Raw genomic sequence first — 16219 nt, 5'->3', positions numbered from 1 at the left:
CTTTCCCTGTTGGCAGAGTCGGAAATGGGGCAGTGGGCAGGAGACTGGTTGTCAGGTGCAGCCTGCTCTTCCCAGGGACAACATGGGGACACGTGCAGGCCCTGGGGGTGCTGAGATCCACAGCCAGCAAAGCAGGTCAGCTCAAGCCCATGGGGGGCACTGGGCAACTTCTGTGACACCAGGTACAAAGAGAACAGAGAGGACATAGGTGAACCGAGGCTGGCCTTGCTTCCGCCTCCTCCTGGGAAGGGGCTTGAGAACGGATGGCGGTGAGGGATTGGAAGACAGAACTGGAAGGTGGACGCATGCTTCCAGAGCTAACTCCAGATGGAGCCTGCTCACCCCCGGCCCCAAGGGCTCAGTGGACCAGCAGCTGAGGAGGCAGGAGAGAGGCAGTGCTGGATTATGGGGGGTGTGGGGCCCAGGCCACTCCAGTGCCTGTCTCCAGGACCCTCAGCCTAACTTGGAGGACAACCCACAGCCCGTCCCTCTGTCAGACCCTGGGGATTAAGGGACGACTGGCCTCCTGGAATGTTCTGGAACATTCTAGCATTCTGGGCCTTTTTTTTCTGCTCCTAACTCATGCCTGCCCAGAGTGGCACTCAGCAAAGCCCACTGCATACTCTGCCCACCTTTTTCTGCCTGGCCCTATCCCACCTGCCTCCTAGAAGCCTCCTAGATCCAGCCTAGGAGGCAGTGATGGGGGTAGCGGACGCCAGCTCCCATGGGGTCTGCTGTGTCCCGGGGATCTCAGGAGCCACCGGTTGGTCAGGTGAGTGTGGACTGCCAGAACAGCTGGGGCCTGCCCGCTGCTATGCTCTCCTTTAGAGGGTTCCGGGCTGTGAGAGGGGAAGTGAGCCAAGGTTGTGAATCCTCATTGCTTTGGGTTGGACCCACTGCGAAAGTGCAGGAAATAGCAGAGTAGAGGAGGTGGCGCTGCTGGGGCTGGGCTGAAGGCTTGGGGTAGAGGGCACAGCGACCAGGAAAACGGGTGCTGGTCATGGGCCCCGGCTGACTCAGTGAATGCGCCGTGGGCCACAGGGCTTGGGAGCAGCATCTGTGGGACAAGAGGATCCATCTGCCGTCCCCAGGTGGCCAGGGGAGAGGCATCCTGGGGAGCAGCAGCACACAGTGCACCTCAATGCTAGAGACCTGGCTGTTTTCTTTTTCCTATTTCAAACCCATCACAGACCAATACTTCCGTACCATACATTGTAAGTGAATTATTGAGAAAAGTAGATGTGACCCAAACCGAGGTATCCAGAAACTCTAGCTCTGGGTTTTTATTATTAAATTCTGTGGACATAAACTCAACCCATCCAATTGCTATGAAAGTTTCTAGTTTCTGTACTTATCTCAGTGTGGACTGGAACAGTTTGTGTCCACCAGGCACAGCCTTCACTTTGCATAGCACTGGGGGAGGCCCTGTTTTCAGGTCTGTGAGGTATGGGGTGGATGCGGGAGATGTATCCTGCTGCCCCCAAAGCATCCGGCCAGCCCAGAGCCTCTGGTCTCCCGAGCAGCTGCTGTTGAATCCCAGGAAGGTACATGAACGAGGAGGGAAGAGGAGCCCTGTGTCCGGGCAGTAGAGCAGCAGACAAGACAGCAACGGAGTAGTGAGCACTGGCAAGGCATACAGCAGGGTGGCAGGCAATAGGGGACCATGGATGGAGCGGCCAGGATGGGGACTTCCTAGCCAAGAGCTGGGGGGCAAAAGGCCCAGCTCCTGCGTCCAAGGAAACAGGCTCTGCTTGCTCACAGAGATGCGCAGCCAGGGCTGCTCGATGGGGCTCTGGGGACAAAGTTTGGCACATGGTGAGGATGAATTCTGATGAGCTGCTCTTCAAGGAACCACAGGCTTCCTGTCAAGGAACGAGGCCCCCATCTCTGGAAGAATTTTAGCATGGCAGAACCAAGGCATCAGGAGGGGGCTGAGCTGTCCCCGCCACGGTGGAGGCAGACTCTGGGGGCTGTGAGACCGTGACCCAGACTTGAGCAGAAAGTGGCCCAGGCATTCAGTTCCTCTTATTCATCCCAAATTGTGACAGAAATAGACCAGCTCCCCGCCTGCCGCTACCCCATCACCTGCCGCTCCCCCATTGCCTGCCGCTCCCCCATTGCCTGTCCCCCCGGCCTTACCAGGCTCCAGTGGGGATAAAATTGGTAGCACTTGTTTGAGTGACATGTTGTTTGTCTTCTAGCTTATGAGAAGCCTCTGAGTTATCTCAAGTTTTTCCTAAAACAACATTTTTCTCCATTTCTTAAAAAAAAAAAAAAAAAGCAGAAGAAAAGAGATGATCTTATTTTATACAATATGCCACCAGCCAGGGGGCAGAGCGTCGGCAACACTTGAGGTTGCATAGCAACTGGCTTTTCAATTGATTTTTTGAGAAGGTACCAAAGCTACTCAACTGTTCCCATTTTAAATATTTCCTAGGATGATGAAAATCAAAGCAAATGGAAATCAGAGACTTGGGGACCATCAGAGAAGGACATAAAGTGTCTTGTTACAAAAAACCAGGTCAAGACAAAGTGTGGAACGCTTGTTGGAATTTTTCAGCATTGGAAGTGAAAGGTCTGAGAAATTTTGCATGTGAGTCTCCTAGTGGAAAGCAAGAGAAGAGAGGTGCTGAGGGCGGGGGCTTGGTGTGCCCACCCACCCACCTGTAGGGTAGAGTGGCCCAGCCATGGTGCAAGAAGGCTAGGGAGTGAAGGTCTAGGGAGGATATATCAAGGGCCCTGGGGATCTGGGACAGGGGGCGAGGTGGGGAGCACACCCCGTGCCTCTTTCCAGGGACAGTCCCCTGTCCTCCTGAGCATCTGGGTTCCAACCCCCAACCTGATAGGGGTGCAAGGCATGATGGCCCACCCAGATCATCCTCAATCCACCTCCTGACCCAGACCTACCTGGGTCCAGAGAACTAGGAGGCACTAGGGCTGGACACTGCCCTCGGGAGGTGTCTTCTGTTTGGACTGCAATAACAAAAACACCTTGGACTGGGTAATTTACAACCAATGGAATTGTGTTACTCACTGTTCTGGGGGCTGGGAAGTCCAAGAGCAGGACACCAGCAGAACTGATGTGTCATAAGGACCCATTCCTCCTAAAGGGCACCTTCTAGCTGTGCCCTCACATGATGGAAGGGTGAACAGGCTCCCTAAGGCTTCTTTTGTAAGGGCGCTAATCTCATTTATGGAGACTCCACCCTCATGACCTAATGACCTCTCAAAGGCCACACTTCCTAATACCAGAACATTGGTTCTCAGATTTCAACCTTTCAAATGTGGGGAACACAACATTCAGATTCTAGAAGGAGGCCCCTCTCCTGGCTCCCCCCAGGCCTGCACCGGCTCATGCCTGGGAAGGCTCGAGTTGAGAATCCTGTTCTGGCAGCTTGGCTCTCTCTGGGAATAGCTTCCTAGGCTTTGGGGAGGATGGCTGGAAACAAAATGCTGGAACGATATGGGAGTTCTGGCAGAGAAATGAGGTGCACGCCTCCTGCCCCAGCTCTTGTTGTGGTTCCCTGTCGTGATGAAATTTGATCTGTAAGCCGTGCCTGGAGCAAGAGACCTCCAGCCTTGGGGGAGTCCACATTGCATTCAGCTGGGGCGCACGGTAGAAGGTGCGCTCACGGAGCCGGGATGGTGGGACCCTGTCCCTGCCATTCATTCTGGCTTTGTCCATACTCGTGGGACCTTTGGTGAGCAATGTAACATCCTGGAGCCTTAGTTTCCCCCATAAGGGGGGTCTGTGAAACCCCAGCACACCACAGGAATGATGACAATCATAAAGGCGTTCATGCAAGGGACTGTTTGTAGAGCGTCTTCTGGGACAGGCACCGTCTGAAGCCCTTTACGTGACTTTCTGCCCTCACCCCCACAGCAACCCTATGGAGTAGTCGCTGTAACCATCCCCGTTTGACAGTGAGGACCCTGGCTCCAGGGGTTAAGCGGCCTGCCCGGGGCCACAGGCTGGTGGAGCCACTCTGCTCTGGGAGGAAGGGCTGGACTCTGTGATCCCGCTGGTCAGGAGCGCCAGCTTCAGGTTCCTTGCCCTGGTCCCCTGAGGATCAGATGCTCCCAACCAAGAATGACTTTGCCACCCCTCCCCCTGACCCAGGGGACATTTGGCAGTGTCTGGAGAGACTTTTGGTTGTCACGACTAGGGGGAGGGTTCCACTGGGTTGTGGCAAGGAGAGCCCAGGGGTGCACTCAACATCCTGCCATGCACAGGGCGCCTGCCCTACCCAACAGGAATTATCTGGCCCCAAATGTCTGCAGTGCTGAGGTTGAGAAATGTATTCTGCTCACCTGAACCAACCCCCCTGCTGTCCTATCCCTCACCTGTTTGGGAGGCTGGTCTGAGGCAGGAGGACCCCTCTGGGATGGGGACAGTTGAGAAGATTTGCTGAAGCCACATCCCCTTGGGACATGAGCCAGCCCCAGCGGGTAGGCCAGTCCCCGGGGACTGGTGTCATACTCCATCTGTATCATCAGCACGCCAGAGACAAGGACAAGGAACGCTTGTGGGTGCTGACTGCACCCTGCCTGAACTGTCTTGGGCGGAATCCCCCAGCTCCAAGCTTGGAGCTGCAGTTGTGCCCATTTTGCAGGTGGGGACAAGAAAGGTAACCTGCCCAAGAACAGAGCAGATGAGATATTTAGACCGGGCCTAGGACTGCCCAGGTGACCTCACCTGCCACCTGCAGTGGCCTCGGTTGAGCCTTGGTCCGGTAGCGGCCTGCGGGGCTGGCTGAGCGCGCCTTGCCCAGCAGGCAGAGCCTCCTGGCGGGGCGGGCGCGGTTCCAACGGAGACGGCCTCCAGGCTGCGCATCCCCATCCCGGCTTCCTCCCACGTCTCCTTGACTGAAGGAGGGAAGGGCATAAATAATTCAGCTCATTCCAGAGCAAACAATGGAAATGTGGGAGAGCAACGATTGGAACAGAGCTTTTTGCTCAGGTGGTAATTGATGTATTTAGGGTGAAACCCAGAGGCCGTCTCGGGGCTCCGGGAGCCCGGGTGCGGCCGCGGTGTCCGCGCAGGGTGCGTCCCCGGCCCGGGCCCCCGTTCTCGCGGCAGCAGCGCCACCTGGTGGCCGCTCGGGCCCGGCCCGGCCTTTGCCTCGCGCCCCGCGCGGGGGGCTCCCACCCCCACGTCTATGTGGGGCTTTGGCGAGTCCCTTCAGTTGTCTGAGACGCGGCTTGTCATCCGGAAGGTAGGAAAATAAGGTTGAAGTGAGATGTTGTGTGCCCAGCCTGAGCCCAGCGGGGCGCTCCTTGCGGGCAGTCACTTATTATTGGGGTCAGCATCTGCGGGGCAGCCCTTCTGGCTCACTTCCCCAGGCCTTGAGAACACCCCCACCGCCGGCCCCGCCCTCCCTGCCCAGCCTGGCTCCCAGGGCGCTTGGGTTCGTTCCTTCATTCCTGTGTTCCCTCCTGGTCACTAAGCACCCAGCAGCCAGGGCCCTCTGGCCACATTCGCTGCCTCATCCTGGCATGGAGAGCAGAAGCTGAGATTGCCCCGAGCAGGGCTACTGAGGGCAGGCATGGGCCAAGGCTGCGGCACAGACTGGTGCGCAGCATCCACCCAGCCCTCAAGGAGCTTAGGCTTTAGTGGCTGAGAGGCCAGCGACAGCAACAGGCATATCCCCAGTAGGTGCCCCATCTGGCAGGTGACCCACTGCACCCAGGAGAGGGGACCAGGCCCGCAGCTCAGAGCCAGGGTCACGCGGCCAGGATGGGGGCTGGGGCTTGGAGCTGGACACAGCCCACTTGCCCACCCAAGGCACGCAGGCCCCCTAAGCTTCTGGCTGTTCCCTGAGGCCCGTGGGGTTACCCAGACTCCTGCAGGCCGGGCCTGAGGTTCAGGGACCCGCAGTGTTTCCTCATCCTTGCCCTGGCCAAGGCTCCTGACAGCCCTGGGGAGCGTTCAGCAAAGTGACCTTCTGACCCAAGGTGAGGCCCATCAAGCTCTTGCCTCGCTAAGTCCCTCAGCTCTGCCCTCTCCACCTCATGGTGGGATCACTGAGCCTTTCATGCACGTCCTCAGACCCCTTCCAGCCCAGGCCAGGGGAGCCAAACAGGCTGAACCCAGAGGAAACACCATTCTTCTTGGGACCAGGCTCTTGGCGCTGCTCTGGGAGGACCCCAGGGGCCTGGACGAGTGTCTGCTTCCTGCATCTGGGCAGCTCTGTGAACCAGCATAGCAAGGAGGGTCTCCAGGTGGATAGAGGTGGGCGCTCATGATGGCCAAGGAGGACCCTGCACATGGGAAGAGCCAGCCTGGGCCAGGGCCCCAAAGCACTCGGGCAGTGGAGTCCACTTGGGAGCCCATGTCTGCAGCGGTCGATGTCACATCCAAACAGGTGGCAGAGCCCTCCATGAGGGATGACCTCTGTCCTGGGGCCCCCGTGGAGGGTCCGATCAGCCTCCTAGGAAGCTCTTCTGTTCCCATGCTCTGAGCTAGGGTCAGCCCACACAGGACTCCTCCTGCATCCTGGGCTGGGTGGGCCCCTGGACTCTATCCACAGCTTGACTGCAGGCTGCTCTGGCCTGGCTCTTCCGGGGCCCCCAGGCTGGAGCTGGGAGTTCTGAGAGCCGCTGCCGCTGTGAAGCGTGTGCCCTCAGAGGCCCTGCCTCACTCGGGAGGTGGATCCTGCAGCTACCATGCAGCCCCAGGGTCTAGAAATGTCCAACTACAGTCATACAGCACCAGCTACCGCCCCCTGCTCTGGAGGGTGGGTGCCCGCGGCTGCCCCGGCAGAGGACTGGCTGCCCTGTAAAGCCCCTGGCTGGTCCTGTGGCCACCCCTTGCAGAGCCCAGGCTGCTACTCCCCAGGAGTCAGCAGAGCTGGGAACAGGTGGAGTCACACAGACAGACTTTCTTAGAGGAGCCGTGCAGAGCCGAGCAGGCAGCTGAAAGTCAGGTGCATTCAGGACTGGGAGGGACGCAGACGACCGGGGTAAGCTGGTGAAAGAATCCTCAGTTGAAACAAGCAACGCAGCCTCCCTCAGTTCTGGAGGAGATCCATACATGAGAAATGTGTGTTTCCTCCTCCTCGCTCAGGGGAAGCACAGTTCCCATGCTCGATACAAGCAAGGGTGCAGGATGGTGGGGGCTGGGGTGCCCCAGGCAGCAGGGACCCATCTGGCCTCCTGCATGCAGGCCAGGTGGCAGAGGAGCAAAGGAGGTCGCATCCCAGCAGGTGGTCCCGCTGGAGCCCAAGTGACCCACGGGGGAGCTCCCTGCATGTCAGGCTAGTATCCTTTGCTGGAGATCTCAGCAGAGAGACCTGAGCTTGGCTCTTCCCCCTGGGTTGTGACTTCTCCCGCAGTGAGGGCCTTGCCCTGTCCACGGCCAGCCCAGACTTCCTTCCTGGGCTTCAGACCTGTCCAGCTGCCCCGATGTCTGCCTGGACATCAGTTTCTTTCTGGGAGGAGTCCTTAGAGGCATGCAGAACCCAAGGCTGCCTGTAGCTCTCACAGAGTGGAAGGAGTGGGTGGAGAGAAGGGGGCTCTGGGGTGCATGAGCAGGAATTTGCGGATGGTTGCTTTGGGTGCTGCCACCAGGCAAACCCACTTCAGCCAGTTTTCAGTCCTTTCAAACCTGTGCTCCATGAGGCCTAACGTGGGCCCCCACTAACGCTTGGGACTGATCACCCACAAGGGCTGCACCCCCAGAAGTGGGAGAGCTCCCAAAGCAAAACTGCCCAGCTCTTCCCCACGAGCAAGCTGGCCAGGACAGACATTGCCGTGACTGTGTTCCAGGCACTGCGGACCCCACGCTTTTCCTCTGGAGCTTATCGTCCCCTTCCCGGGCCTCCGCTTCCGCCTTGCTACCAATCCCCAAAGCCAGAGACTGGTGCCGTCTCTGCCTCGTTGTTCCCATCCTGCAGCCCTGATGCCTCTTAGCTCCTGCCGCAGGTCCTGACCCTCCTGACATAGCACCAGCCACACCTGCATGCATCTCAGTGCCACACTGTCCCCTTCTATCCCCACGCCTTCCTCACTGACCCAAAGGGCTTTTTTAAGAATGCACACAGCCCTTGCCCTAGTCTCTGGGCACAAGGTCAGTGTCTGGGCATCATGGGTACCCCGTAGCCCTTGAATGCTCCAGACCCAGCAAGGACAAGATCTCTGTCCCTGGGCTTCTCTGTGCCCATCAGCGATAGGCCGGTACCTTGGAAATGTTGGGACATTGCAGAGAGAAAGTACAAGCAGCTCCATGGCTTGTCAGTTAAAATCCCAGTGGCAGGTTGAGTCCTGGGGTACCTGGACACTGAGGTAACTTTCTCCTCTACTTCTTGGGGTGCCCCCTACTGGGACCCAGGCTCCCAAGGTCCAGCACACTCATGTCTTCTGAAGTCCTGCCTTCCAGGGTTCCCCTGGCCCCAGTGCAGCTTCCCCTCCCTGTGCCCATGCACCCCAGCCCTCCCCCTGTCCCCTCCTCAGGGAGTCTCCTCAGAACCCCAAAGCCAGAAGGGGGTCGTAGACCCCTTTAGCTCTGGACCCTGCAGTACAACCCCCTTGGGGTTGGAGAACGAAAGTGGCAGACTGCCTTCTTGCAATGGGCCAAGAACAAAGCGAGGCAAGAACAAAAACACAAATCAATATTTCAATAAATTATCTTGCCGCAGCAGCAAGATCACTTTGGCTGCTAAGAGGGGCTGGGAACCCGGGCTGAACCACAGAAGCCAGCATCTGGGAGGAGAGAGGTGACTGGCCAGAGTGGATCCAGTCTGCAGGGATGTGGAGAAGCGGCTGTCCACTGCAGGGCTCTTATTCCAGGGTTCTGGCATAAGGCGGTGATGGGGGGGATGCGTTGTTTTGTCTGCATAACTAATTTTAATTTGAGCCAGTGTTTACTACTAGGTAGGTGTCTGTAAAATCCAGATTTCACCACTGACCTGAGAAATCTGATCCGGCGGCTCTGGGCCTCTGCTCCTGCCGGCACTGGGCGGATGTTGCTCCCTTCAGCTGTGCCTGGGCACCTGGGTTTGCCACAGTCCTCACCACTCCTTATCACCCCCCACCGACTCTATTCTAATAGGGAGATATTCCTCTGTACCCTTTCTCCTTCAAAACTGGGAAAACACAAGATGGACTTACTTTTTGTGCAACCAGCCTGCCTCATTGACTTGTCACCTGCCTTGCTCCTGTAGGCACTTGGGTTTCCAGCGTCCTCCCAGTACTCCCCACAAGCCCACGCACTAGGATGGCGGACCTCCCTGCACACCCCCAGCCTGCCTGCTCCCAGCCTGCCTCAGCCTGGCTCCTGCCGCGGCTCTGTCCTACCCGATGGCCTCATTCCTGCCTCTGGGCCTGATATTGGGGCATGTCTTTCTGGCCGGACTCTTCTGGAACTAACTGGTTTGCTAACAATGCCCTTTGGTGTTTGTTTTGTTTTGTGTTGTTTTGTTTTGTTTTGTTTTGTTTTGTTTTGTTTTGTGATGGAGTCTCACTCTGTTGCCCAGGCTGGAGGGCAGTGGTGAAATCTCAGCTCACTGCAACCTCCGCTTCCCAGCTTCAAGCGATTCTCCTGCTTCAGCCTCTCAGGTTGCTGGGATTACGCCATCAAGCCAGACTAATTTTTGCATTTTTAGTAGAGACAGGTTTTCACCATGTTGGCCAGGCTGGTCTCAAACTCCTGACCTCAGGTGATCCTCCCACCTCAGCCTCCCAAAGTGCTGGGATTACAGGTGTGTGCCACTGCGCTTGGCTAACTTTTTGTTATTTATACACACAAAGAGAAATATGTGGTTCTACTTATATTTATGCAAGAGATATATTTATGCAAGAGAAAAAACACTTGCATACATAGCTACCAAGGAATGCACATCTCTATTTTATGGCCAGATAAGTCCTTAAAGGGGAAAGGAACACACCCAGGACTCAGAGGGACTGCTGGTTCTCTTGGAGGGAACTACTTCGGTGTTTGGAGTCTATGGTGAGAACAGAAACCAAAACGATGCTGTGAGGATTGTGGAGGAAAAAAGGAAGGGCGCCGCTCACAGAAGCCTCGCTTTTGAAACGACACTGTACACGTCTTATTTAAGGAGGAACTTTAGGGCGCTGAGTTGAGTATAGATTTTGGTTTCAGGCTTCTTTGGATCCGATCTCAATTCTTCTACTTCCTAGTTTCGTGACGCGGGCAAGCTGCTTAACTTCTCTGAGTCTCAGTTTCCTGTCCAGGACAGCTTTCTTCGTCCTGAAGTCTAAATGAGAGTGCCTGCGAGTGTTGTGGTGCAGAGAGGGTGTGCGGGACCCTGGCTGTCAGGCGTATGTCATGATACAAAATGGAATGGGATGGTTCCCAGTGGTTTCCCGTGTGTGGTTCCTGTGGGAATCATCTGTGTATGCCCCTGTTCTTGATACAGCTGTTTTTCTGTTAGTTTGGTGCCAAAGTCCTTGACATTACTTTTAATGGCAAAACCGCGATTACCTTTACACCAACCGAATATGTCAGTTGCAGTTTCTTTTCCTGCCCTGCGTTGGTTTCTGCAAGTACCTTCACGTGGGCGGAACATATAAAGTGATCGCCTGCTTCCTCTGGCCTTGCACACCACACTGGGATTTCCACCTCCCCTGCCACGGACCCTCCCAGGACTGTGAGCTCTTTGGGGTGAGGTCCACATGGCATTTGCCGTCTGTGGAGGCCTTGCACGGAACAGGTGCCTCACAGAACAAACACAGGACTTCTGGAAATGGGGTCACGGAGGGACTATGCGAGGCCTTAGATGACCTAGAGCTTGGCTTCCGCATCTCACCTGAAAACTGCGGTGACTTTGTGTGGAAACTCATGCAGGTGAGTGTGACTGGGGAACCTTCTCTTCCATGTCGAAGAATGGAGCGCAGTGGGAGCAGGTCCCGAGAGTGACCGGGCCGGGCCTTCGTACCACGTGGACCAGATTCCCAGTGGATGGGGTCTGTCAACACTGCAGACTGCTCGGCCCGCTACTGGGCCACCAGGCGCCAACCCCTCTCTTCCATTTCTCTCCATCCCCCTGCAGTCCATGAGCCTCATCGAGATCGGGAACCCCTCTCAGAGCCTGGAGAATGTCTGCCGCTGGGCCTACCTCCAGCAGAAGCCGGACACGGACCACGATGAGTACCACGACCACGCCATCTTCCTCACGCGGCAGGACTTTGGGCCCTCGGGCATGCAAGGTGAGCCTCACCCACGCAGGGCCACAGAGGCGTGAAATGGAAATAAGCCCCTGGCTGTGCAGGGGGCCCTGGGAGCCTTGGCCCAGCCCAGGGAAGAGTGTCAGGGCAAGGAAGGCTGTGGCCACCGTAGCTGGGTGAGGGTGTGGGGCAGTGCACGGACGGACAAATACACATTAGAACAGAATCCGGTGTCCTGAATTGGACCTATGTGTACAGGGACACTTTTGTGACACAAAAGTGACATTTCAGAGAAGAGGAAAACAGTCTAACAAATGGTGTGGGGCCAATTTGGAAAGAAAGGAGGCCTGTCACCTCCACTCACTCTGTAGACGGAGAGCATCTCACATGGATTTTAGGTCTAAATAAGAAACGCAAAATACCGAAAGCAGATGACGCAGGCGGCGGCTCCGTGTTCTTGGAGTAAGAGACATTTTTTTTAAACAGAGACAAAAAAAAAAAAAAAAAAAAGGCCGGGCACGGTGGCTCACACCTATAATCTCAGCACTTTGGGAGGCCGAGGCGGGCGGATCGCGAGGTCAGGAGATTGAGACCATCCTGGCTAACACGGTGAAACCCCATCTCTAAAAAAAAAACAAAAAATTAGCCGGGCGTGGTGGCGGCGCCTGTGGTCCCAGCTACTCGGGAGGCTGAGGCAGGAGAATGGCGGGAACCCGGGAGGCGGAGCTTGCAGTGAGCCGAGATCGTGCCACTGCCCTCCAGCCTGGGGGACAGAGCGAGACTCCGACCTAAAAAAAACCCACAAACTCAATGGAAAAAACTGATAAATAGTAGCACATTTTAAAAGTTTGCGCATTAAAGGCACTGCTAATCCACTGGGGGAAATATTTATGAAAAAGGACTGATATCTGAAGTATATGAAGAACGCCTACAATAATAGTAAGGATAATAAAGACAATCCAGTCGGAAAGTGGGCAGGAGACTCTTTTGAGGCTCTTAACAAAATATGAATGAGCAATAAACGTATGAAAAGGCACTCAGCCTCAGCAGACATTGGAAAAATGCAATTGAAACAATGAGACTGGGCATGGTGCTGGATGCCTGTAGTCCCAGCCACTCGGGAGTCTGAGGTGGGAGGATTGTTTGAGCCCAGGAGGTGAGCTATGATTGCACCACTGCACTCCAGCTTGGGCAACAGAGCAAGGCCTTGTCTTAAAAAAAAAAAAAAAAAAAAAGGAAAGAGAAAAAAAACACAATGAGATATCAAGACATAGCTAATAGCTAGTTAACTTGAAAAGACTGAAGCTGCCATGTCTGGGTGAGGAGTGGATAGCTCGCCCTCAAACGCAGTGCAGCCAGGGGTTGCCCCAACCACGTGATGAGGGTGCGCTTGGCTGTTTTGTCTTGGTGAGGGCACTAATGGGGAGCAGAGCTATCCCCCAGGAGAGGAAACCAACACAGCTTTTATATTAAGTGACCCGATCACTCATTTAAAAATGTGAAACTGACCGGGTGCGGTGGCTCACTCCTGTAATCCCAGCACTTTGGGAGGCCGAGGCAGGCGGATCACTTGACGTCAGGAGTTCATGACCAGCCTGGCCAACATGGTGAAACCTCGTCTCTACTAAAAATACAAAAATTAACCAGTGTAGTGGCGGGCGCCTGTAATCCCAGCTACTCAGGAGACTGAGGCAGGAGAATCGCTAGAACCCAGGAGGCAGAGGTTGCAGTGAGCCGAGATTGTGCTACTGCACTCCAGCCTGGGCAGCAGAGTATGAGACTGTCTCAAAAAAAAAAAAAAATATGAAAGGACACCCAGGGGTTACCAGATATTTTTTTAACACCCAAAACACAAGAAATCATTACAGCATGAAAAAGACGGACCAAGATGTAAAACAAAACAAAAAGTTTGAAAACTGGCTCTAGAGAAAACAGAGAGAATTTAGAGACAAGAAAAGCAGGTTTTTAAAAGTAGTATTCCCAGAATGTTTGAGAAAATACATCCATAAACCCAGAGGAGGTTTCTATGAAGAATTAGAGAACAACAAAGCATTTGTATAAAATTATGGATAGGATGGGGAAAGTAAAAAATTTGAAAGCTAGACCGGGCACAGTGGCTCATGCCTGTAATCCCAGCACTTTGGGAGGCCAAGGCTGGCAGATCACGAGGTCAGGAGATCGAGACCATCCTGGCCAACATGGTGAAATCCCGTCTCTACTAAAAATACAAAAATTAGCCAGGCGTGGTGGCAGGCGCCTGTAGTCATAGCTACTCGGGAGGTTGAGGCAGGAGAATCGCTTGAACCCGGGAGGCGGAGGTTGCAGTGAGCCAAGATCACGCCACTATACTCCAGCCTGGGTGACACAGTGAAACCCTATCTTAAAAAAAAAAAAAAAAAGTCGAAAGCTGAAATGAAAAGTCAAGGGCATCTCCCAATGGGAGCAAAAGACAAAAAGATGAACATGAGAGAAAAGTTAGGAGACATTTCCTCCATCGAGGAGGCACATTCTATATGATAAGTTTCCGGATGGAGAAAACAGCCGCACAGTAAAATAAGAGGGAAGAAAACAAAGAAAAACATAAAGTTGTGCTTTCAAATGTCGCAGGCTCCTGTAATGCTAAGTAGGATGAATGAAAAGCCTCCCACGAGGCAGATGCATCTGCAAGCCTTGCACACAAAGGACAAAGAGGAGATGGCAGCGTTCCACTCCGGCACACAGACTCAACACTCGTCTCAAAATCTGCAGAGCAAAAAATGCAGATTTCCCTATTTATTACAACGGGAAAAGACAAGGGTTAGATCGCCACACTTCCATTTTTAGGGGCATACACCGCCAGCTCACCCAGGATCCCAGTGACCCTCCCCTTCTCCGTGGACCGCGTGGCCTCAGGGTCTCTCCCTGGGGCGTGGCAGGAGTGAGGGCAGGTTGGGCTTCTGAAAGTCAGGGCTCCGTGCTTGGCAGGCCTCTAGGAAGACTCCCAGGGGTACAAGTAGAGACCTCACGTGGCACCCATATCCCTGTATGCACTTCTCTATTTTGTCCGAGCCGCCTCCCTCTGCTGAGACAAGGGCTGGGGAAATGAATCGGCCTCATTATCTGTCTTCCTCAGTTTGACGTGGGGTCTCAGTGTCATGAACTTCTGCCACCCTCCCCCTGGCCCTGGGCCGTCGTAGGCCACTGGTCTCATCTTCTGCGGTGGCTCTGGCCTCTCAGTCCACACCAGCCAGGCCCCTCTGGGAGATTCTGCAGGCCATTGTGGCACATGGGCTGAACAGCTTTGCAGCCTTCTGCGGCATTATGGAAACAGGTTTAGCTGGGTTCTCAAGGACCCCAGAGAAACACGGGGAGACCCAGGAAACATCCCCCAGAGGAGGTGGGCTTGGAGGGTGTGATGCCAGGCAGATGAGGGGTAGGATGCCTCTAGCAGAGAGAGGTGTGGAAGCAGGTGCTGCTCAGGGGCCACTCAGTGAGGCAGGCAGTGGGCAGGGGCAGGTGGCGTGAAAGAGAACGGCAGGCAGGAAACTGTCAGGTGTCAGACAAGCCATAGGAGGTGACATCTGACTAAGCAGAGGGCCCCAGCTGCAGTGTAGCTGTTGCAGGCAGAACGGCCACGGGGCTTGTGTGGTGATGGGCTGGGGGCCTGCTGTCAGCCAGATGTCACAGGCTATGAGGTGTCTGCTATGGTGTCTTCTGAGCTGTGCCAGCTGGGGGTAGTTACCTGTGGAACAGGAGGCACTGGGGCCTTGAGGAGAAGCAGCGCCTGGGAGTTGGGCCAGGCCTCACCTTCCCATCCAGTCTATGGCAGCGTCTAGAGCCGCCTCTTGTCTCCTCCCAGGCTATGCTCCTGTCACCGGCATGTGCCACCCGGTCCGCAGCTGCACCCTGAACCACGAGGACGGCTTCTCCTCAGCCTTCGTGGTGGCCCATGAGACTGGCCACGTGTAAGTGGAAGGGCGGGGCACACAGGGGCCTCCCTAGGATCCCCAGCCCTGGCTGCCCACTTCTCCTCTGTGCCTTAAGAGGGACACACCCTGTGTGAAAGCCACCTGGGGTGTGGTCTCCTGTCTTCCCAGCGCTGGGCAGTGCTGGCCCAAGGCCCACTGTCTGCTGAAGGAAACAATCAAAGGAGGAAGGGCTCACCTGCAGACTGAGCAGGCGCTCTGGGCCAGCTAGAGCTGGGGCCTTGCCGCATTATCCCATCCAAGCCCCCAGGCAGGGTGGGCTCTACCCCATGTTGTAGAGGAGGCTCGAAGGTTTGGAGGGTGGCTCGCCCAGAAAGTTGGAGGCAGGGAAGCCATGGTTCCGCCCAGGTGTGCATGCCCCTCCTGGGGACAGGATACCTGGGGACTACCCGCTGGACACTCTCTCCCCAGAGTGCCTCAGCTTTCGAAGTGCAGCAGGTCGGTGCCACCCGGCTCAGGGTGGGCCAAGGTCAGGGGAAGCCCGTGGGGGAAAGATGGGGCTCCCTCCTATCATCGGGGTGGGGTGGGACTGGCAGGCCCGTGTGCCAATAGGATTCAGCCAGCTGCCTCACCCCTCGCAGGCTGGGCATGGAGCACGACGGGCAGGGCAACCGCTGCGGCGACGAGGTGCGGCTGGGCAGCATCATGGCGCCCCTGGTGCAGGCCGCCTTCCACCGCTTCCATTGGTCCCGCTGCAGCCAGCAGGAGCTGAGCCGCTACTTGCAGTGAGTACCACCCCTGTCCTCCGAGGGCGACCCCTCAGTCCCTGGGCTCGGCTCTGGGAGGGTGCAAGTCCCCATGCACCGGAGCCAGAGCCCTCCGACCTCAGGTCCTCTAGCCTTGTGTGCAGGGGAGGAGAGAGGGCACACCTGTGAGAGGAGCCTGGTGTCTGGAGGAGAACCCGTTGTCAGGGGCCTATCCTTGAATGGCAAGTAGGCAAGGCAGCTACCCTGGGGTCTGTGCAAGCCGGGTCTTGGTATCTTACACCAAGGACAAGAGATGCAGCAGGGAAACTGAGGCAGCACAGCCAGGGGCCGGGATGTGCAGGTAGGGCTGCCGTGGCAGCTCCAGCAGGGGCCTCAGCTGCCTCCAGGGCTGGATGGTCAGCCATGCTGAACGCTGCTTGCGGT

General features: G+C 55.9%; 1 protein-coding gene across 3 annotated transcripts in view; it reads left to right on the top strand.

Moving 5' to 3' along the window:
- ADAMTS2 (ADAM metallopeptidase with thrombospondin type 1 motif 2) overlaps positions 1-16219 on the top strand; it is a 235399-nt gene that overhangs the window by 173757 nt on the left and 45423 nt on the right. For all 3 annotated transcript variants that reach the window (XM_045394647.3, XM_073994972.1, XM_065547140.1), the window contains 3 exons: positions 11010-11166; positions 14963-15068; positions 15671-15814. In XM_045394647.3, the coding sequence (XP_045250582.2) occupies positions 11010-11166; positions 14963-15068; positions 15671-15814 (407 nt within the window). The remainder of the gene's footprint in view (positions 1-11009; positions 11167-14962; positions 15069-15670; positions 15815-16219) is intronic.

Source organism: Macaca fascicularis, chromosome 6 (assembly GCF_037993035.2).
Source record: "Macaca fascicularis isolate 582-1 chromosome 6, T2T-MFA8v1.1".
Taxonomy (NCBI): Eukaryota; Metazoa; Chordata; class Mammalia; order Primates; family Cercopithecidae; genus Macaca; species Macaca fascicularis.
Note: the sequence above shows the minus strand (reverse complement) of the source record. Positions and strands in the feature narration are given on the sequence as shown.